The sequence below is a fragment of the Acomys minous genome (genome assembly GCF_964271855.1).
Source record: "Acomys minous genome assembly, chromosome: 16".
Taxonomy (NCBI): Eukaryota; Metazoa; Chordata; class Mammalia; order Rodentia; family Muridae; genus Acomys; species Acomys minous.
The window spans coordinates 91,351,598-91,372,966 of record NC_140498.1 but is presented as its reverse complement, the minus strand read 5'-3'; the positions used below and the strand labels follow the sequence as shown (position 1 = coordinate 91,372,966).

Sequence of the window (21,369 nt, the reverse complement as noted above, 5' to 3'; positions counted from 1 at the left end):
TTGTGTATTCACAAGAGCACTGAAGAAAAAAAAACCGAAGAGGGGGGAACAAAGTAGGTTAAAAAGATTGTAAAGAGTAACCGGGGAAAATGAGTCTAGAGGATAAAATTGATATCTAAGATCAGGAGAAGGACATTAGAGATAAGCTGGGGCTGAGGGTAGGGAACAAGTCAGGGTTAAAAAAAGTTTCAGATACGGAGGGTGAAAAGGGAGCGGGTAAGTAAAAATGGAGGATGAAAGTGGAAAAGATGGATGATGTGTGTGTGGTGGTGGTGATCCTCAAAACAACTGTTAGACCGCGGGTACATTTCAGGAGGCCTGAGGAGAAATAATAGCTCATAGAATTGTGTGGCTGGATGGGGAAGAGAATACACAGGGAGAAGGCAGAAGCAAGGTTACAGACTCCTACAACACGGAAGAGCAATTACTAAACCCATCATCACTTTTCCTTCCATGGCTCCACATTAGAAAGAGATCATGTGACTCAAACGGGGAAGGAAATTAGGTTGAGTTTTGAGAAAAATCCAGGCTGGGATCAGAAAAAGGGATTTGAGCCACCTTGAGCGTCAGGGTCGGGGGGTGGTGGTGGTGACTGGAGACTACCTGGGATTGCAATTGGAGCCCAAGGGGGTTAAAAAAAAAAAAATCCAAGGCTGCCAACATCTTCGGGAACCAAAGCTACTACTAAAACTTTTTTCCCCTACCTCGGCTCGGAGTTAAATCCACCTCACCCAAACAGGACCAGGACCCGAGGGGTGACTGAGGACATGCAGAGGGAAACTTCTCGGGGTCCTGGAAAGATGGGGTGCTTTGGCCCCCAGTGGGGCTTAGCCTTGACTCTGACCTCCCCTCCCCTGTCCCTCCGCTAGTCTTTTCTGGCTCTCCAGCACCCCTGGGAGGGGGAGCTGTTGTCAAGGCCAGCATTCCATCCCCACGGTGAACCCCAGCTGCTTCAGCCAGGTCGCAGCATCCAGCATCATGACCCCAGCAGCTTCCTGGAGCCCCTGGCTGTCCCCAAGGCCCTCTTATTTCATCTCTGGCTTTTGCCTCCCCCGCCACCCCAATCTTTCTCAAATTCTGGGCTTCCAGTTTAGATCCCGTCTGTGCACCCCACCACCACCAGTCAGGCCTCGGATTTTAATCTGGTAAATTTCAACATCAGATCCGGTTTCAGTCTTTCCCGGTGGCTTCTCAGGTCCCCTCGGTCGCTCCATTCCCTTTACCTGCTTGCTTCCCTCCCCCCAAGCCCTTCGTTAACCTCAGTCTGGTCCGGGTGCCCCTCCGCCCAATCCCCCGGCCTCAAAGTCTCCTCAGTCCTTAGCCCATTAGCTCCGTGTTGTCCCCTCTCCCTCCACCCCCATCCCGTCCAGCCTTCCTTTCAGCTCTGTTAACCCCGCCTTGTATCCCCTCAGCCCCGCGCTCCCCGCCCCCCCCAGCCCCATATTCCCCTTAGCCCCGCGTCCACCGCCCCCCCACTCCGCGTTCCCCCCAGCCCCATATTCCAAGTCCCGCGCTCCCCCCACCCCGCGTCCCCTCGTTCCCCCTAGCCCCATATTCCCCTCAGCCTCGCGCCCACCCCCCCACTCCGCGTTCCCCCCCAGCCCCATATTCCCCCAAGCCCCGCGTCCCCCCAGCTCCACATTCCCCTCGGCCCCGCGTCCCCGGCCCGCCCGACGCCCCCGCAGCCCTGCGTTCCTTCCCCAGCGCGCTCCGCGCCGGGGCCCCGCCCCCACCGGCCGCCATGTGACGGGAAGCAGCTGATGGCCTCTGCGGGCGGCGGCGGCTGGCGCGGCGGGGCGGGGGCGGGGGCGGGGGCGGGCGGCGCGGGCGCGGAATGAAGGCCCGCGGCCCTGGGGGCTGAGGCGCCCGCCGCCTGGCGCGGGCCGCGCGTCCTCATGGAGGCCGGAGGTGAGTGCGGCCTCGGCGGGGCGGGGACCCAGGCCGGAGCGCAGCTTTGTTTCAGTTTCGCTGTCAGCGGCGCCCGCCGTCCTCCAGCCCGCCGCGGGGACCGGGGAGGGCGGCCGCATTCCCGGAGCCCATCGGGGGTTGGGGGGGCGGGAAGGCGGTGGGCCCGGGTCGCCTGCGCCATGGCGGGGCTACCGGCCTCGGCGCCCACCGTGGCCGCTGGGTGGGTGCCTGGGAACGGGGTGGGGCCCGGGACGCTGCCTCGCGGTGACACGTAGGACCGGACACTCTGGTGGGTGAGGTCCAGTCCTGGCCCTGCCCTTGTCCACAGCTGTCACCACGAAAGCTGGAAGCGAGGGCATGGCATGAAGTCCCTGCCCGCCTGGAGAGCTCAGAGATGCTAGGGATGGCTTAGACCTGCAGCCCCCCACCCCGACCCCGGGGGGAGGCTTCTCCCTAAAGGGCCTTGGGCTCCGCATCCTGCCCACAGAATAGTGGCGTGGGTTTGGGGGGCCTGTTCCCAGACCACAGGGTCCCCAAAGAGCTTCCAAGGCAGGTTCCGTTGGGGAATCTCAGGAGCCAAGGCCTAAGGCTCAGACTTGTGGTGAAGTTGATGCTTCACCTGGGGTCGGGAGGACTCTGGGGCTTGCAGTGCTGGGTGGGTTGTTTGAAAGGCGGGTATTCCCTGGGGTGGTGTCCTCTTTGCATTTAGGAAATGACATTTCTTTGTTTGCAGGAGCCAGGCTTTCAGGGAAAGGTGTGGAGGCAGCTCTTCTCCCGGGTTTCCATCTAGATTAAAACCGTTCAGTATCTTCCCCGTAGAATTCAGTTTAAATGGCCCCTACTGTTTTCTTCGGTGAATCTTTTTTATAGCTTCCGTTCTCATATCCATTGATGCCTTATAGTTAAATCTCAAAGCAATCTGTGACCAGACTGCTTTAAAAAAAAAAAAAAAGAAAAAAGAAAGAAAGAAAGAAAGAAAGAAAGAAGGAATCTGTTCCAGTGCAGTTTTTTTCCCCCTAGTGATTGACAGCTGTGTTGTAGCGGTGTGGGCAGAGCTGTTGAGAGCTGCCAAGCTACTGTTAAAAAGGCTGGACACTAGGCCAGAGTTTTACCCTCTTGTCAAACTGAATAATGTCTCTTGTAAAAGGGTTTACAATAGACAACAGTAGAGCAGTGGTCAGAATTAATTTATTCATTCAGCAAATATTTATTGAGTAGCTGCTATGTGCCGGGTACCCTATAGACCCATAAAAAGACAACGACAGTATGTAATCGAAATGTAGTAGACACATTAAAAAAGAAACAGCGGGGCATGGTAGCACACGCCTGTAATCCCAACACTCGGGAAGCAGAGGCAGGCGAATCTCTATGAGTTTGAGGCCAGCCTTGTCTACTATACAAGTCCAGGACAGCCAAGGCTCCAAAGAGTCTCAAAAAACAAAACAAAAACGAACACCACCACCACCACCCCCCAAAAAAAAATCCAGTTGAAACAAAAAAGCTTTCAGGCTAACATATCTGAAATATTTCAAATTGATTCATTTGTGTGATCAAGCAAATTTTATAGGAATGTTTTAGAGACTTAAGAATTTTTATGTATGCGTGTTTTAATTACCGTATGTCTGCACCACGTGGTGTGTGCAGTGCCTGAGGGGGCCAGAAGGGGGCGTCATATCCTCTGTACCAAGTTACAGATTGTTGTGAGCTGCCATACTCTTTAATGGCTGAACCATGCTACCACCACGTTTTTACAGTCTGGTGTGTACTTTATTTTCTTTTAAAAACTATTTTTAGATTTATTTATTTTATAGTTTATGTGTATGAGTGTTTTGCCTGCATGTATGTCTGTGTACCATGCATGTGCCTGGTGCCTTCAGTGGCCAGAAGAGAGGGCATCAGAGCCTCTGGAAAGGGAGCTACAGACTATTGTAAGCTACTGTTTGGGTACTGGAAACCTCTGCTAGAGGAACAAGTGCTCTTAACTGATAAACCATCTCCTCAGCTCCATGTATTATATTCTTTTTTTTTTTTTTTTAAGATTTATTTATTTTGTGTATATGAGTGCTCTATCTGCATGCATACCCACAGGCCAGAAGAGGGCATCAGATCACATCATAGATGGTTGTGAGCCACCATGTGGTTGCTGGGAATTGAACTCAGGACCTCTGGAAGAGCAGACAATGCTCTTAACCCCTGAGCCATCTCTCCAACCCCTGTTATATTCATAATAGACCTGCCACACTTCAGGTGGCCGGTAACTGCTGTGACTGGTGACTAGTGACAGGCAAAGTGGCTTGAGACAGAAGAGAGAGAGACCACAGATGCAACCCAGAAACCCTGTAACAGGAACCTCGTTACAGGAGCCCGTGTAATGAGAGCTAAAGGAGAGTGACTTAGCCATCTTGGTGCTTCTGGAATGTCACAAGGTGACATGGACACAGAGCTCTGCTTATTGTGATGGAGCAGCCAATCAAAACTCTCCAAGCTGACGGGGCAGCCTAGCAATGCCAACATCCCAAGGCAGGAAGCCGGGTTCTTGACTCCACCTCTGTTAGGCCTCAGACCTCCTTGTGCGGAAGAGGCTCCTGATAATTGTCTTTCCATTCTGCCTGACTCTGTATACATCCCTTGTTGAGTGGGAAAACCTGGAAGTAGGTGGGGTTAGGGAAATGCTGATCAAAGGTGGCAGAACTTGACTTAGCCAGCATGATGACTATAGCTAATAAAGGCTGTATACTTGAAAACTGCTGGCAGATTTTTCAAGAGAGTCCGCACTGAAAACTGCAAAGATTGTGAAGGAGGGGGGCTGGAGAGATGGCTCAGTGGTTAAGAGCACTTGACTGCTCTTGCAGAGGTCCTAAGTTCAATTCCCAGCAACCACATGGTGGCTCACAACCATCTAAAATGTGATTGGATGCATATTGTATACATAATAAATAAAATAAAATAAAAAAGATTGTGAAGGAGTACAGATGCCGGACTGAGTCCTCTACTCCCTAAATATCAGCACATACACATAGCAGTGTGTCACACGGCATCCAGTAAGTATGCACTGCATATTGACGTAGCAAAGCCCTGGTCCAACCATGCAGGTACAGTCTCAGATGGAGCTGGATCTTTCCAGGTCTACTTCGTTTGTTTTGATGCTGTACACTAATTATGGTTTTGTTTTCCAGTGGCCAAGTTTAGTTTTGTGCCTAGACTCCAAGAGACAGCTACTTGTTTCTTCTTTTAGATTCTAAATTCCTGACCTGAAATAGCAAGAGATGAAACCCCCAATCCCAGAAATAGAGAGTGAATTCTGGGCAGAGCTAGGGTCTAAGAAGAATGTTGTGAATGATGGCACAGGCATCTTGGTAGTCTAAGAGGCTCCGTTCCCTCTGTTTCTGTCACCAAGTAGCCTTCTGCTGGCATTGGAAGCAGACAAGGTTGCTGCTGTGGGCAGACCTCCTAGTGCTGAGGGCAGGTAATGACCTCAGTAGTGATGAGCTCTACAAACTAATTAGTGAGGTGTTGTGAAGACACTGGATTAGGCGTCTGAGGGAGTTGTCCCTTGAGCCAGACACAATGAAGAAAAGATGTATATGGAGAGGCATTCCTGTGAAGGAACAGTTGGTGCAGTTTCCTGAGGTTGGAGCTGAGCATAGTGAGATGCGAGAGGACAGGCACAAGTCCAGGTGTGAAGTGAAGGCAGCGGCCTGCTGATGAGGGAGGCAAGGCAGTGGAACCCCATGCTAAGACATAAGGAGAATGGATGAACCCAGGGAGCATTAGAAGACTGCCTCATAGCCGGGCGTGGTGGCGCACCCTTAATCCCAGCACTCGGAAGGCAGAGGCAGGTGGATCGCTGTGAGTTCGAAGCCAGCCTGGTCTACAAAGCGAGTCCAGGACAGCCAAGGCTACACAGAGAGACCCTGTCTCAAACAAACAAACAAACAAACAAACAAACAAGAAGACGACTGCCTCATAGATGAGGCAACAGGCAGTGCTGCAGAGATTCAAATAGTACCATAGAGATGGGAAGGAAGGTTGGGCAAAGCTTTTGGAGACAGACTGGACTGAGCTTGACAGTGAATTTGGTTTGGGTAGTAAAAGAAATGAAAGCTGAGTTCTTTTGTGCTGTGTGGAGTGCCATTGTATCAGAAGAGTGGGCGAACAGTATCAGGATGGATGCAGTTTTCTCAGCTTCATCACTGTTGATTGAGGCCACAGCATGTGCATAGCCAGAAAATAATGTTCATGCAGACATGTGGTTGCACACATGAGAGGAGTCCAGATATGGGCCCGCACAGGTTTCTAGGAGGAGTGTTCTGAGTCTGTATACAGCGGTTTAGACCTAACGATAATAAAACCCACATCTTTTTTTTTTTTCCTTTTGGATTTTTCTTTTTCTTTTTTCTTTCTTTTTTTTTTTTTTTTTTTTTTTTTTTTTTAGTTTTTCGAGACAGGGTCTCTCTGTGTTAGCCTGGGCTGTCCTGGAACTTTTCTTGTAGGCCACACTGGCCTCGAACTCACAGTGATCCACCTGCCTCTGCCTCCCAAGTGCTGGGATTAAAGACGTGTGCCACCACTGCTCAGCTCAACATCCTTTTTTTCTTTTTTTTTAAAGATTTATTTGTTTATTTTATATATATGAGTGCTCTATTTGAATGTACACCTGCAGGCCGGAAGAGGGCATCAGATCATATTACAGATGGTTGTGAGCCACCATGTGGTTGCTGGGAATTGAACTCAGGACCTCTGGAAGATAAATCAGTATTCTTAACCACTGAGCCATTTCTCCGGCCCCTCTATGAAACAAGATTTATCTATTGGTTCAGTGAGATGACTCAGTGGATTTTTTTGTTTGTTTGGTTTGGTTTGGTTTGCTTTTTCGAGGCAGGGTTTCTCTGTGTAACCTTGGCTGTCCTTGATTCCCTTTTGTAGACCAGGTTGGCCTTGAACTCACAGTGATCTGCCTGCCTCTGCCTCCCAAGTGCTGGGATTAAAGGCGTGTGCGACCACCGCCCAGCCTCAGTGGGTTTTTTAAAGCACTTGCTACAAGTCAGTTTAATCCCCCAAACCCATGGTGGAAGGAGAGAACTGCCTTCTGAGAATTGTCCTCTGACTTCCTGCCTACACCCTATGGCATTTATGTGTGTGCCACACATAGACCTCTGACGTACAAGTCAGTCATGGTGTGTCTTCCCTGGAATGGAGAACTGCAGAGGGACTGTGGTTGGGTTGAACAAACACTGCCTACTCTTAGGAGGTGGGAGGAGCTCTCGGGGAGGGAGGTGCAGTCATCTTGGTGGTGTGGAAATGCTTGAGTGCTGGTCTACAAGGGCATGGCGTGGGCTGGGCTCCTTTTGTTTCGATGGTAGGAGATGGGGTGCTGACTGTCAGTAGACCTGATGGTAGGGGATAGGGGTGCTGACTGTCAGTAGACCTGATGGTAGGGGATAGGGGTGCTGACTGTCAGTAGACCTGATGGTAGGGGATAGGGGTGCTGACTTTCAGTAGACCTGATGGTAGGGGATGGGGTGCTGACTGTCAGTAGACCTGATGGTAGGGGATAGGGGTGCTGACTGTCAGTAGACCTGATGGTAGGGGATAGGGGTGCTGACTGTCAGTAGACCTGGTTGCCGTTCTTTGAAGCTGAAAATGACCAGCACATGAATGGGAAAGGGGCTTGGACCCTGCAGGACAAGGAACAACCTAAGGAGTGGCTTCGTGGGGGGTCTTAGTTCAGGGGTGCCGCAGCAGACCGGGGCTGGGGCTGTTGGGAGTCTCGGAATATATTTGCTGTGTGTTTTCAGCTTTGGCGGGGTCCCTGGGGCCACAAGAATGAATTAGTAGTCACTTAGAGCAGGTTAAACCAGGATTAAGGACATGAGAGAAGTAGGAAGTGGAGCCAGTAAGTCTGCCCTAAAAGGAGGTGAGGGGGATTCTGGGGCTAGGGAGGACCCCTTGAAGGCACCAGGCTCCTTTTGAGGGGGACGTCAAGTGCATTCATTGGCTGGAGCCCAGGCACAGTTGCCTCACACTTACTTCCTGCTTAGGTATTCAGAGGAAAATGAGGCCTCATTCACCAGGTCCACCACCGCCAAGGTTACTCTGAGTCACCCAAAGGGAAGGGTTGCCCCTGAGTAACCACAGTGGAATGTAGCCTGTGGCTACTGTTACTGCCCTCCGTCATTCAAACAGCAACTTTCTTGGCAGACAGCAGCTTCCCTAATCTTGTGGTCAGGCTGGGAGGGTGTGTTCTGAAGTATGCTATCTCCTTCCTCAGAGGAACCACTGCTGCTGGCTGAACTCAAGCCCGGGCGCCCCCACCAGTTTGATTGGAAGTCAAGCTGTGAAACCTGGAGTGTGGCCTTCTCCCCAGATGGTTCCTGGTTCGCCTGGTCTCAAGGACACTGCGTGGTCAAGCTGGTCCCCTGGCCCTTAGAGGAGCAGTTGTAAGTCCTCTCTATCCCATGGGGAATGAAGGAGGTCCGCGGCGGGACATTGGGTGCTCTCCCACGTTGTTCCCTACTCTTTAGGGTCCTTTCCAAGAGCAGGTAAGCAAAGAAGGCCTGATCCTGAGGTCCCAAAGCCCTGCAGTCTGTACATAGGGAAGCCAGCCTGTAGAGAGTGTGTTGGCCTCATACTGAATTTTGGGACAACGTTACTGAGCTAGAAGTTTATCCATTTGAAGTATCTAGCGCTAGCTGTGCCCCATGATCTTGTGGGAGGTGGTGGCGACAGGGCCACCAGGTGAAGGACAGCCTGCGCCAGGTGTAAGACTCTTTCTCAAAAGAAAAACTAAAAACAGTGTGCAGTGCAGTATTAGCACACTGAATTGTGCACCTGTCATCAAAGCCAATTCTACAGCATTGCTATTTCCTCAGAAAGATACCTGTCTCTTCAGCCTTCCATGTCTTTATCCTGGCAGCCACTGTGTCTTGTGCCCCTACTGTGGACTTGCCTGTCACGGGCTTTTTACTAGGATCTTTCTGCACATGGCTATCCTAACACAGCTTCTAGTAGTGCCTGGTGGTTCGTTCATGTGTGTGTGTGTGTACGTGCGTGTGTGTGCGCACAGACGCGTCACAGTTCACTTCTGTTTACTGCCCAGTGACACTATACTAGTGTGAGATGCCAGCCTCAGTTGACAGGGTTTTTTTTATTAGTGGGTGTTAGGTGACTAGCCCTGCTCTGAACGCTTCTGGACGTGTCTGCATGGGCGTGTGCGTCCTGTGTCAGGCTGACAGAGTGGCCAGCTGTTTTCTAAAGTGGTGGCGGCACAGTTTTACATTCCCCTTGCAGTGTCTTTAGATTTGAAGTTCTCCACATCCGTGAGGCACTTGACATTAGTCCTTTCTGTGTTCCAGCTTGGCACTCCTGGTATGAGGTGGGGTCTGATTTACATTTCCTTCCTTCCTGCTCGTGCTGAGCCTCTGTCCTGTGCTAATGGATCTCTGAGGCCTTCCTTCAGAGAAACCCCTCCTCTTTCCTATCGCTGGGCATTTTCTAACGGGGTCTTTGTTTCCTTTTTGTTTGTTTGTTCCTTTGTTTTCTAACCTAGTTTGTAGTTTCTGATGCAGAGGTTTCTCTTTTCTTGGGATAGACAGGTCCTGAGGCCCGAGCACCAAGCGCGTCCATCTGTCTGGGGTAACTGCTCGTCTGCGTTTACTTACTCAGTTATTCAGCTTGTATCTGTTTAGTCACTGAAAGTCGCCTTCACTTGGCACTGAGCAGAGGTAGAGACTCCTGAGGTACATCAAGCTTGTTCTGGATGCTCTGGGCATTTCTCATCAGTATTAGGCTGCACTTAAGCTTGGATACAGTTCCTGGGAAACCGTTGCCTTGATAATGGCAGTGCCACCAAGAGTCCCAGTTGTCCTAGGCAGGCCACACTCTGCTGGGGAGGAACGTGTTTGTTACATGGTCCCCACTTCCTGGAATCCAATTCCAAAGAATCCTCAGACTGTCCAAAAGTGGGGCCTCTGAGGTGTCTAGTGGTGGGCCGCCTCCTATGTTGCTTCACTCTGAAAAATGATTTCCACTTAGTTTCTTCTGTAAGGGGAAGGTCAAGGTCATTGCTGTTTGAATATGTTATATTTTTCTAACCATAATGAGAGAGATTCTTTGTATCTAGATTTGAGTTTAGGGTCAGCTTACTGTCTGAAAAGGGTTTTTTGTAGCTTTCCTTTTTGTTGTTTGTTATTTTCCTCTAGAGTACTCTTATTCCCAATTCTTCGCATTCCTTAGGTGGACACACCCTTCCTTTGATAACTAAGAAAACTGGGAAGAGCCGTCTGAATGTTACCCTTTTCTGTATCATTTACTAAAGTGAGAAAAGTATTCACTAGTATGTTAAATGAGAACTTACTGGTTTGGGGGGGCAGTGGGAGGGTGGCTATCACAGATTTTGAAGAATGATAATCTACTGCACTGCAAGCAGATGGCTCCTTTTTAAAAACAGCTGGAGAGATGGCTCAGGGGTTAAGAGCACTGACTGTTCTTCCAGAGGTCCTGCGTTCAATTCCCAGCAACCACATGGTGGCTCACAACCATCTATACTGTGATCTGATGCCCTCTTCTGGCCTGCAGGTGTACATACAGGCAGAGCACTGTGTAAATAATAAATAAATATTTTTTTAAAAAATTAAAAGCAGTTAGGCATAGCCCTGTACCTCTATTCCAAGTAGTTGTGAGACTGAGGCAGGAAAATAACCCGAGCACCTTAGGAGGACACTAAAACAGTATGCAGCTTTGAGGTGGGGGCTGCTTCTTGAGTGTGTGAGGCTCTAGTTCTGTCCCTACTGAAAACATTACAAACAGCCAAACAAACCACAGCACCATGGGTGCAGTAATGGCTACCATGATAGTCATGGTGTTATATGCATAGGCATACACGGTAGAGCAGTAAGTGTTGCGTAACCCTTGTGACTTCCTCAGAAGTAAGTACACAGCCATTTATGGTGTTAAAGTGTGGTTGGACTGAGTTTTGTCCTATGCTAGACCTTGGACCAGGCCTTTATGCAAGTGCTCTGCCACACAGCTGTGGCCCCAGTTGGAGTAATGTTTATTATTATGTTACTGGCATCATTTATATTCTTGTTAGGGCTGTTTGACCTTTTCTTACTCACTTATTGGTAGGACTAGTGACTCAGCCTAGGACCTTGCCTGTGTGAGAAAGGTGCTCTGTAACTGAGCTAAACCTCATCACAGTGTACATTGGGTGTTCAGAGATGGGGTCTCTCTGCGTGGCCCTGGCTGTCCTAAAATTTGCTATATAGACCAGGCTGGCCGTAAACTCCCAAAGATCTCAGGTGCTGGCATTGGAGGTGTGAGCAGCAGATAGGAAATGGAGGGATGCTGAGAGGGCCTGGAGGCCAGGGCTACCGTGCTTCAGAGGGCACCTTAGCTGCTTGTCCTGGGTCTGAAATCCAACATACACTACTTTCAAGAATAAAAATTTGGGAAACTTATTTTAAAATCCCATATTTGTGTGGAAGTCAGAGGACAGCTTGCCCGTGTCAGCTATCTCCTTCCTTCCATCCCAGGCACAGGGCCTGGGCTGTCATCTTGACAGCAAGCTCCTGGACCTGCTGAGCCATCTCATCTGCCCCAAATTTGAGAAACTTGAATCCAAGTGAACTCAGGGTCTGTCTGGCAGGACAGTGGTTCTCAACCTTCCTACCGCTGCAACCTTAGCTTGTGGCAACCCAACCACAAAGTTATTTTTGTTGCTACTTCATAAGTGTAATTATGAATTGTAATGTAATTATCCATGTTTTCTGATGATCTTATGACCCCTGTGAAAGGGTTGTTTGACACCCCCCACCCCAAAGGGTCTCAGCCCACAGATTGAAAACTGCTGTGCTAGAGCCTCCTGTTACATTAGCACCCTCTTCCAAGCATCCACCTTCCTCTCCTCTCCCCGTCAGCCCATCTCTCCTGTGGCTCAGCAGCACACTCAGGTACCCAGAGCATTTTCTGGGCGCAGCTGTGGTACCCTTGCTGTGAACTTTAATTCCAGCTCTCCTCTGACCTTGTGACCAGCAAAGTGAACTGCTCTAAAGCGGAGGCTTCAGCGCAGTCCTGTGCCTCTCATCCATGCTTTGGTCAGTGAAGAGCCTGCGTGGCAGTGAGACTCCACTGCTTGTCCTAGTTTATGTAGGCCACTTTCGGATCCCCAAGGACTAACTGCCGAGTTCTCAAGAGCACAACCCTAATGTTGAGCCACGCATGACTCTCCCTTTCTAGAACAGCCCAACAGACCAAGTGAAGCAGTGCATGAATATTTCTTATCCCTCTGAGTGAAGTGGTACAAATGTATCCTTCATTCAGATACGGAAATAAAGAGCTCTATTTAAAAACAAAGAGCAAACAAAACTGGAGATTCTAAGCTGGTTCATTCCTCCCATGGCCTGTCCTCCCTCCCTCCCTCCCTCCCTCCCTCCTTCCTTCCTTCCTTCCTTCCTGAGACAAGGTCTCTTTACATGATCCAGATTAGTCTCAAACTCCTGATCCTCCTGCCTGAGCCTCCCAAGTGCTAGGATTACAAGTGTGCAACAATACACACCTAGGATTACAAGTGTGCAACAATACACATCTAGCTCTGTGGCTTCTTTTTTGTTTTTGCTTGTTTGGTTTTGGTTTTTTCGAGACAGGGTTTCTCTGTGTAGCCTTGGCTGTCCTGGACTTGCTTTGTAGACCAGGCTGGCCTCGAACTCACAGTGATCCGCCTGCCTCTGCCTCTCAAGTGCTGGGATTAAAGGCGTGTACCACCACTGCCCAGTTTTTTTGTTGTTGTTGTTTTTGTTGTTTTTTGTTTTTTGTTTATGAGACAGGGTTTCTCTGTGTAGTCCTGGCTGTCCTGAAATTTACTATGTAAACCAGTTTGGCCTCAAACTCAAGACATTTACCTGCCAGCCTCCTCAGTGCTAGGACTAAAGACAGCACCACCACACATGGCTTTTGTGGCTTGTGTTTAAATTCTACCCCAATATGAGAAACTCCAGTCCATGTGCCAGGGTCAGGCAGTCGTGGACAGTGTAGACAGGACAGTGATGGTTCTGAGTGCAGTGGTGGACAGGGCCTTGTGTCTGGGGCTTCAGTGAGTTTCACTCTCCCGGACTTGTTTCCCAGTGGAATGTGAAAGGTCCGGGCCAAGGGGAGATTCCCAGGAGCAGTGCTCGGTGAGCTGTGCTGTGGTCCACAGTTCTGCTGATAGGTCCCGAGCAAGACGTGCTGTGAAGGACGGAGGTGGAGGAGCCTCACCATCACTGGAGTGTTGCTTGTGAGGGCAGCCATCAGTGTGCACCCCATAGGCTGTAGTGACGAGAGAGGGCTCACGACAGCCTCTATGGGAGTGTCTGAGCTGGAGGTAGGGGCTTGTTGGGCAGGAGAGCAGCAGGTGGACAGTATCCAGGCTCCAATTCTGTCTGTCCTGGTTCTAAACCTACACTGTGCATTATACGCTTTCTCATGGGAGGAATTGCTTGCTTGTCTGTAAGATCAAAACCCAAGAGAACTTAATGACCAAGCATGTGGCTCCCTGGAGCCTCTGTGCTCTACTTACCCCACAAGGCAGGTCACCCCATTTCATGGCTGCTGCAAGTTGGAGGGGAAAAGAAGTGAAGCCTGTGTCTTACGAATTCCAAAAGGCATTGAAGCCATACCAGACTCCCCGAATGCCAGGAGTGCCTTCTAAGAAATGAGAGTCTCGGGCTGGCAAGGTGGTTGATGTGGTTACAACTGCAGATTTACTCAGAAATGTCTGCTTTGCCCAGCATCCCTAAAGGATTTGAAGCGAAAAGCCGCAGCAGCAAAAATGATTCGAAAGGACGGGGCAGCTTGAAGGAGAAGACGCTGGACTGCGGCCAGATTGTGTGGGGGTTGGCCTTTAGCCCGTGGCCCTCTCCACCCAGCAGGAAACTCTGGGCACGTCACCATCCCCAGGTGCCAGATGTCTCTTGCCTGATCCTGGCCACAGGTCTCAATGATGGACAGATCAAGATTTGGGAGGTGCAGACAGGTAGGTCTTTCTGGTTAGTACTAGTCCAGGGCAGTGTGGTCAGGCCCCACAGGTGCCACCAACGCTGCTGGCAGAGGACTGGGCAGCCCCTGACAAGTCTGCCTTCATCTTATACTGACCAAAGGCTCTGCTCCCTCCAGGCCTTCTGCTGCTGAATCTTTCCGGCCACCAGGATGTTGTGAGAGATCTGAGCTTCACACCCAGTGGCAGTTTGATTTTGGTTTCTGCATCCCGGGATAAGACTCTTCGCATCTGGGACCTGAATAAACATGGTAAGGGAGAGGCCTAAGCCACTCAGTCCTATATGGCTTCCCTCATCTCCAGTGCCATTTTATGTAGAGTTGTCTTCCTTCTCCATCTCACCCAGCAAGCCTTTCTGAGATGTTGTTAGCTACCCTGTGCCCCGCCCCCCCCCAAAGACCTGAGCTAAAGGTATTTTAATACCAAAGTCCACTGTACAGCTGTCCTGTAGGGGCAGGCTCTGAGAGCCCCGCCCCCCCCAGGACACCAACACCTGAGTACACGTGCCTCTTACATAAGCTGCCACAGTGTTTGTACAGAACCCACACCTTTGCCCTACTTTAAGCTGTCTGTAGAGGACTCACCGTCCCTGTGTGGTGTAAATGCTCTGAAAACAGTTGCCATGCTGTCTTGTTTAGATGCTCTCTTACCCTCTTAGAAATGAGAATGGTGACCAGTGCCTTAGCATGGCTTCCGTAGTACGTGCTGCCCCTGGGGGCCACATCAGCGCACAGCTGCTTCTCTGTTCTAAGGCTGGGAAGTCTAAGATCAAGGTGTCGGCAGATGACTGATGATAGGGAGCTTCCTCCAGCCCCTAGATGGCATTTCACAAGACAGTCAGGGCGGGGAAACTCTTTGGGCTTGCTTGTTTTCATAAAGCACTAATCCCATTCATGAGGGCTCCCCCAACGCATGACCAATTTAATTTTCCAAAGACCCCATTCCAAATGCCATCTCTTGGAGATTATGTTTGTAGCCTATGAATTTTGGGTCCCCACAGTCTGTAGCAGCTTAAAGATAAACAGTTACAGAGGTGACCTCGGTGGTTTGTGTCTGGGACGTGAACATGATAACATGTAGACTAAGATGGGCCTGCTGATGAGGACTGGCAGCAGTCTGGGCCCTCCTGCGTTAGGCTCCCTACCAGGCCCAGACCCGCTGTACTTTATTTTTGAGACCGGGTCTTGAAACTCTGCTTAGACCAAGCTGGCCTTCAACTCACAGATTTGCCTGCCTCAGCCTTCCTAGTGCTGAGATTGAAGGTGTGCACCACTATGGCCAGCTCTGTCATACCTCATGCTGTGTGTATAGAGCTGTCTCACCATGTGGCTTTGCCTCAGTGAAGCTGGACTTGATTGGAGATTGCATTTTCTCCTCCCAAATGCTGAGATTAGAGGCTTGAGCACAGCTGAGGAGTTTGAGGGGAAAGTGGACTAGGTGGGCGTGACTAAGAGTGGGTAGAACAAAGTAGGCTGTTGTGGGGGGGGGGCTTTTTTGTTTTTAAAGTTTATGTGTATGTAATGCTTTGCGTGAGTGAATGTATGTACACCACTCATGTGCCTGGTGCTCACAGAGGCCAGGAGGAGGTGTCAGACCCCTTGGAGTTCGGAGTTAAGGATGGTTGCGGGCTGCCATGTGGCTGTTGGGACCCAGGCTGGGTCCTCTGCAAGGGCAGCAATACTCTAACTAATGAGGCAGCTCTCCAGCCCCAAATAGAGCTTTCCGGGGAGAAGAGGGAAGAAGATGTGTTAGCAGGTGTCAGGCATTGTCTTACTAAACTGATTGCCATAATACATCCAGTTATGAAACTGCAGTTGACATTCAAAAGCCAATCACTTCCCACCACATGTACATGTGAACCTTATAAATCGTGTATTTCTTTTTTTTTTTTTTGAGACAGGGTTTCTCTGTGTAGCCTTGGCTGTCCTGGACTTGCTTTGTAAACCAGGCTGGCCTCGAACTCACAGTGATCCACCTGCCTCTGCCTCCCGAGTGCTGGGATTAAAGGCGTGCGCCACCACGCCCGGCTAAATCGTGTTTTTCTTGTTTGTCTCTTTATGCCCCCTTCTTACCTGCCCTAGCTCTTCTGTCTTGCACATTTCCCTTACAATGGGTAACCCGTGTCAGGAACCCAGGACATCACCATCCGGGTCCATACGTGTGAGCACATTCCCGAACACACACACACATTGGGTTTTGAGGTCATTTCACATAAACAGAGTCTTACTCCTCATTTTTTTCTTCTGTATATTGCAGTTTTCATTAAGCAGTACCCCATGTGGGACCGACAGGCTTGGTGCACTCCCCCATTAACTCACTCATTCTCATGTTTTGAGAAAGCCCAGGCCTGAAGAGACTATGCACTGGCTGGGTGTGGTGGTACACGGCTGTAATCCCAGCACTAGAAGCAGAGGCAGGCAGATCTCTGTGAGTTCAAGGCCAGCCTGGTCTACAAAGAGAGTTCAGGACAGCCAAGGCTACACCACACAGAGAAGCCCTGTCTTGAAAAAATGAGGGGGGGGTGGGGTAGAAGAAGAAGAGGAGGAGGGAGAGAGGGGAGAGAGAAAGAGAGACAGACAGACAGATATAAACAAGCACCAGGCCACACCTGTGTGCATAGTGCACCTCAGAGCCAGGTGGTCTGATGTCAGAGTGCAGGCCTCTAAGGACTGAACCGTGCTGCAGCCGGGTTCCATGGGGGAGCTGAGAGGCTGTCAAGGCTGGACAGGTGTAAGCATTTACAGTGCTGTGCACCTTTGCCCTGCTCACTTGCACATCAGAAGAAGCCGAATCAAATTGGCTCCCTTGGCTTCTTGGCTGCAGCACTCATAGACTGCAGGTGTTTACTTTTTCCTTGCATTTTCAAGTGCTTAAAAATGTCAAGTCTTGGGGCTGGAGAGATGGCGCAGTGGTTGAGAGCACTGACTGCTCTTCCAAAGGACCCGGGTTCAATTCCCAGTATCTACATGGCAGCTCAGAACTATCTGTGACTCTAAGATCTGGCACCCTCACACAGACATACAAGCAGGCAAAACACCAATGCACATATGATAAAAATAAATTATTTTTTTAAATGTCAAGTCTTGTCACAGTTCTGGTCCTGCACGAGAATGCAGGTCTTTGGGCCTAGCTGAGACCTAGGCGGTTGCACTGGGTCTCTTATCCACCCTCTGCTTTCTTGTCTGGCAGGTAAGCAGATCCAGGTGTTGTCCGGCCACCTGCAGTGGGTCTATTGCTGCTCCATCTCGCCCGACTGCAGCATGCTGTGCTCTGCGGCTGGTGAGAAGTCGGTAAGCCTGCAGTGTGAGTGTGTGGGTGTGTAACTGAGCCAGGGTCCGCCTGCCAGCGTGCCCCAGCAGAGGCAGGCAGGCTGGCTCTGGCCCCTACTCAACTCTCTGGAGAGGAGAATTTGGAAGTGGGTGCTTCATCTCTGGGGGAGGTTCCTTTTCCAGAATGGCTAAGTGCAGTATTTTCAGACTCCCTCCCCCACTTGAAGTCCAGGATTTTAAAAACTACAGCCCACACCCAAACCTCTGAATTTGAATCTCTCCAGTTTGATTCCTGTGATTAGAATTCCAGTCCCAACCCTGACAAGAGCAGTGCTGGTCTGTTGTGTTTAAAAGTACTGGAGCCCAGGGGCAGTCTGGAGAGGCAGCTTCTGTTCTGTTTGTGACCTTGGATGTGACAGTTCAGAAGGAGTCACTGTTTGGCATAGCTCAGGAACCCTTGGATGTGACAGTTCAGAAGGAGTCGCTATTTGGCATAGCTCAGGAACTTGGTCATGTTAAGTGGTTTCCTTTTGTTTTTTGGAGACAGGATCTTACATAGCCCAGGCTGACCTCAAACTCATGGGGCTGAGATGACCCTGAGCTCCTGATCCTACCTGCTCCAGGCCCATTTTATGCAGTGCTGGGATGGAGCCCTGGTCTTTGGGAGGTGTTAGGCAAGCGCTCTGATAATGGAGCTCCATGTCCAGCCTCAGTTTTACAAAAAGAAAAAAGGAAACCCTATTTTGATGATTCTCAACAAGGTTTAATGTTACGAGTGAGGTCAGATGCAGTTAAGAGCCAGATTCCCAGGGTTCTTACAGTTTTAATGTCTGGGAAGGATGCTTATTGCTTGGTCCACTGCTCATACCTGATCCTGTGCTTGGCTTCAAGCGGAACAAGCTGCCACCACAGAGGTCTCCTTAATCCTGCCACAGCATCTCAAGCAGGGACCAGAAAGCAGTGGGAAATGCTGAGTAGGCAGCCCTCTGTAGGCTAGCCTGTGCTCACTCTTAACATGCACTGCACATTTTCAAGTGCTTATTCAAACCTGCATGATGAGTCCTAGGAGGGCTGTAGAAAAGGAGAGAACTGGCTGGGCGTGGTGGCGCACGCCTTTAATCCCAGCACTCGGGAGGCAGAGGCAGGGGCATCGCTGTGAGTTCGAGGCCAGCCTGGTTTACAAAGCAAGTCCAGGACAGCTAAGGCTACACAGAGAGACCCTGTCTCAGGAAAAGAAAAAGAAAAGGAGAGAACTTTCCCTGGCGGAGGGACAAGACCAGAGGGTTTCTCTGCCCTCGCTGTTCTGCTATGGAAGCAGCTTGCTTCTGCCCCTCAGCAGACCTTTCTGTCCTCTTGCAGGTCTTTCTGTGGAGCATGCGCTCCTATACACTAATCCGGAAGCTAGAAGGCCACCAGAGCAGTGTTGTCTCCTGTGACTTCTCTCCTGACTCTGCCTTGCTCGTCACAGCTTCTTACGACACCAGCGTGATTATGTGGGACCCCTACACCGGCGAGAGGCTGAGGTCACTTCAGTAAGGACCTACCTTGTGGGGTTATACACAGTACTGTGGAGCCTGGGACAGCTGGCTGAGTGCTTTTCAGTGTTGAGCTCTCTTCAGGTCATAGGAAACCACAGTGACTGTTTCTACTTGTTAACTGTAGAAGCAAGTCCAGAGTGGCTCCCATCAGCTGTTACCTCCAGTATAAACTCCTGTCCTCACAAGCTTGCTCTACTTTGTGCATAGTTTCTGAAGCAAATGATAGTAGTCCTATAATTACCACAGATCAGCCTTGAAAGGCTTAAAAGAGTTTTCACTGTGGCATTAAAGTGCAGGCTGACCTACTTTACATAAGGAAATTAGCACAATGAAGTGTTGGGAACCCTCTGACACTTGGAGTATTCAAGGGACCTTGTTTTCCAGTCTGCAGATGCTACAGTTTTATGTAAGGAGCACAGGCATTTGGTGTGCTGTCTGTTGGTAGGGATTCTGGGGAGGGTAACCACCATTCCAGACCTACTGTTCTTTCTCTGTAGTCACACCCAGCTGGAACCTGCCATGGATGACAGTGATGTCCACATGAGCTCCCTGAGGTCTGTGTGCTTCTCTCCTGAAGGGTTATACCTTGCTACAGTGGCAGACGACAGGTGAGGAGGAAACGCATGAAGCTGCCTTAGAGCAGGTACTTGCCAGTAATGGCAGCCATTTCCTGTTAACTTGTAGCTCAGCTGACTTGTGAACCTCTCTGTCCCATCAGGCTCCTCAGGATCTGGGCTCTGGAACTGAAGGCTCCCGTTGCTTTTGCTCCTATGACCAATGGTCTTTGCTGCACATTCTTCCCACATGGTGGTGTTATTGCCACAGGGTATGTATGTGCACTGAACAGATGGGCAGCAGCCTCTCTTGCATATACCATGAAGGTTTTTTAAGGGAGAAAGTGTCTAGAATAGTCTTGCCTAAGAAAATCTTAGGTACGTAAAATTAAAACATTCCATCCTGCCCTTTTGTCATTTATAGATGTTAGTAATTTAGATGTTGACAGAACTTTATAACCCTGAACAGTCAATTCCACATGGAGGCATAAGAAAAAGTGATGTGGACTTCATATGGGAAGTCACTTACAGCTGAGGCCACCTTACACAGCACATCTGTAATTGGTAGTGGTACTGCCCGCTATTGTGTGCATGAACTCGGGCCTTCTCAAGCTAGAGCACTCTGCTATGCCCCAGCCCGTTTCCTTTGGAGTTTTAGGTAGAGGGCTGTGCTGACAGGCATGGCTCTTGTCCTCAAAGGTATTTATTGTTTTGGCTTGGGGCAGTCTTACTACATTGCCAGCTAGCCTTGACTTCCTGGTTCCTGCTGTCTTCCTGCTGTAATCTTACAAAGCAGCCAGGACCATACATGGGTCACATCCTGGGTTCCAATGCTCCTACCAGGTAGTGGTCATTACTCGGCAGTTTACAGTCCTTCCCAGTCAAGGGTGCACTTGAGCTTCTGGAGTCTCCCATTTCAGTCAGACCAGAACCACCACAGTCCATTATACGGGAAACAGCTCTCTAGAGCCTGAGGACTTGTTTCTGTTGTTTCAGGACGAGAGATGGCCATGTCCAGTTCTGGACAGCTCCCCGAGTCCTGTCCTCACTGAAGCACTTATGCAGGAAAGCCCTCCGAAGTTTCCTGACAACATACCAAGTCCTAGCACTGCCAATCCCCAAGAAGATGAAAGAGTTCCTCACGTACAGGACTTTCTAGTAGTGCCAGTCACCCTGTCTCCTGCCACAGAACCAAACAAGGGACTGGCTGGGATGGGCCAGTCAGATGACACTGGACCAGTTGTGGACCTTCCTCCCCATGGCATGTGCAAGTAGATCTGAGTGACCACTTCTATGGTGCCAGCCTTACCTCGTCCTCGTCCATTGTGAGCAGCCTTTGTCTATCTAGTTGTGTCGAAGCCAAGTGCAGTTGTGGATGTTGTCTGGGTAATAAAAGGAAGCAGGTTCCAGGGCCTCTGGTGGTGGCCAAGTCCACACTCCCTAAACTGGGAAGTGCCTGCCACATGGCGCAGTACCTGCTGCCCATTTCCAGTCAGCGGCTGCATAGTTTGAAGTTCCTCTGCTCGGGTCAGAGGGCTCTCTTGTTTGGTTGTTACTCAGCTACGGGTGGACTGGGCTGTGCTCCTCACCAATACACTAGTACTGGCTTTTATTTTTCTTTAAACTTTGGTGTGCATGTGTAGGAAATGACAAAGGAGTGCATCAGATCATGAGGAGGTGTTCCTCAACTGCATGATGGTCAGATGGCCACTTATCAGCACCATATTTATTTGTACTTTCTCAGCAGATACTAAGGTACAACTGTGTTCTCTCAATGGTCTCTAATAACCCAAGTTCTAAAGTGACCCAGTTGTGAAGCCATGTCTTAGTCGTGTGGTGTCACTGGCTCATGCTGTCACGTGCGTTTGTGTCTGCTGCTTGACCTCACGGGTTTACCCTCCAGTCCCAACTGCCTGGACAGACAGTCTCTTCCAAGTACCGCTCCTCTGGCAGCAGCAGCTACCTGTTCAAGATGCCTCACAAAATCTGCCTTAGGAAAGTTAATATATTGTAAATTATTTTAAAAGAAACTTAACATCTTACTCTTTGGCCTTTCTTAATTGATGCTT

General features: G+C 50.0%; 1 protein-coding gene across 3 annotated transcripts; it reads left to right on the top strand.

Moving 5' to 3' along the window:
* Positions 1–1,760: 1,760 nt before the first annotated feature.
* Positions 1,761–21,342, top strand: WSB2 (WD repeat and SOCS box containing 2; the record flags this gene model as incomplete). Of its 3 annotated transcripts, XM_084762992.1 has the most annotated exons (9): positions 1,761–1,908; positions 8,180–8,348; positions 13,674–13,918; positions 14,059–14,190; positions 17,129–17,229; positions 18,568–18,740; positions 19,244–19,354; positions 19,465–19,572; positions 20,297–21,342. In XM_084762992.1, the coding sequence occupies 9 exons, from the start codon at positions 1,896–1,898 to the stop codon at positions 20,457–20,459; spliced, it is 1,215 nt and encodes a 404-aa protein (XP_084619118.1). In that variant the 3' UTR covers positions 20,460–21,342. The 3 variants fall into 3 exon arrangements, with proteins under 3 accessions (XP_084619118.1, XP_084619117.1, XP_084619119.1); XM_084762991.1 differs by lacking the exon at positions 1,761–1,908 and having other exon boundaries at positions 8,161–8,348; XM_084762993.1 differs by lacking the exon at positions 1,761–1,908 and having other exon boundaries at positions 8,311–8,450.
* Between the last annotated feature and the right edge of the window lie 27 nt (positions 21,343–21,369).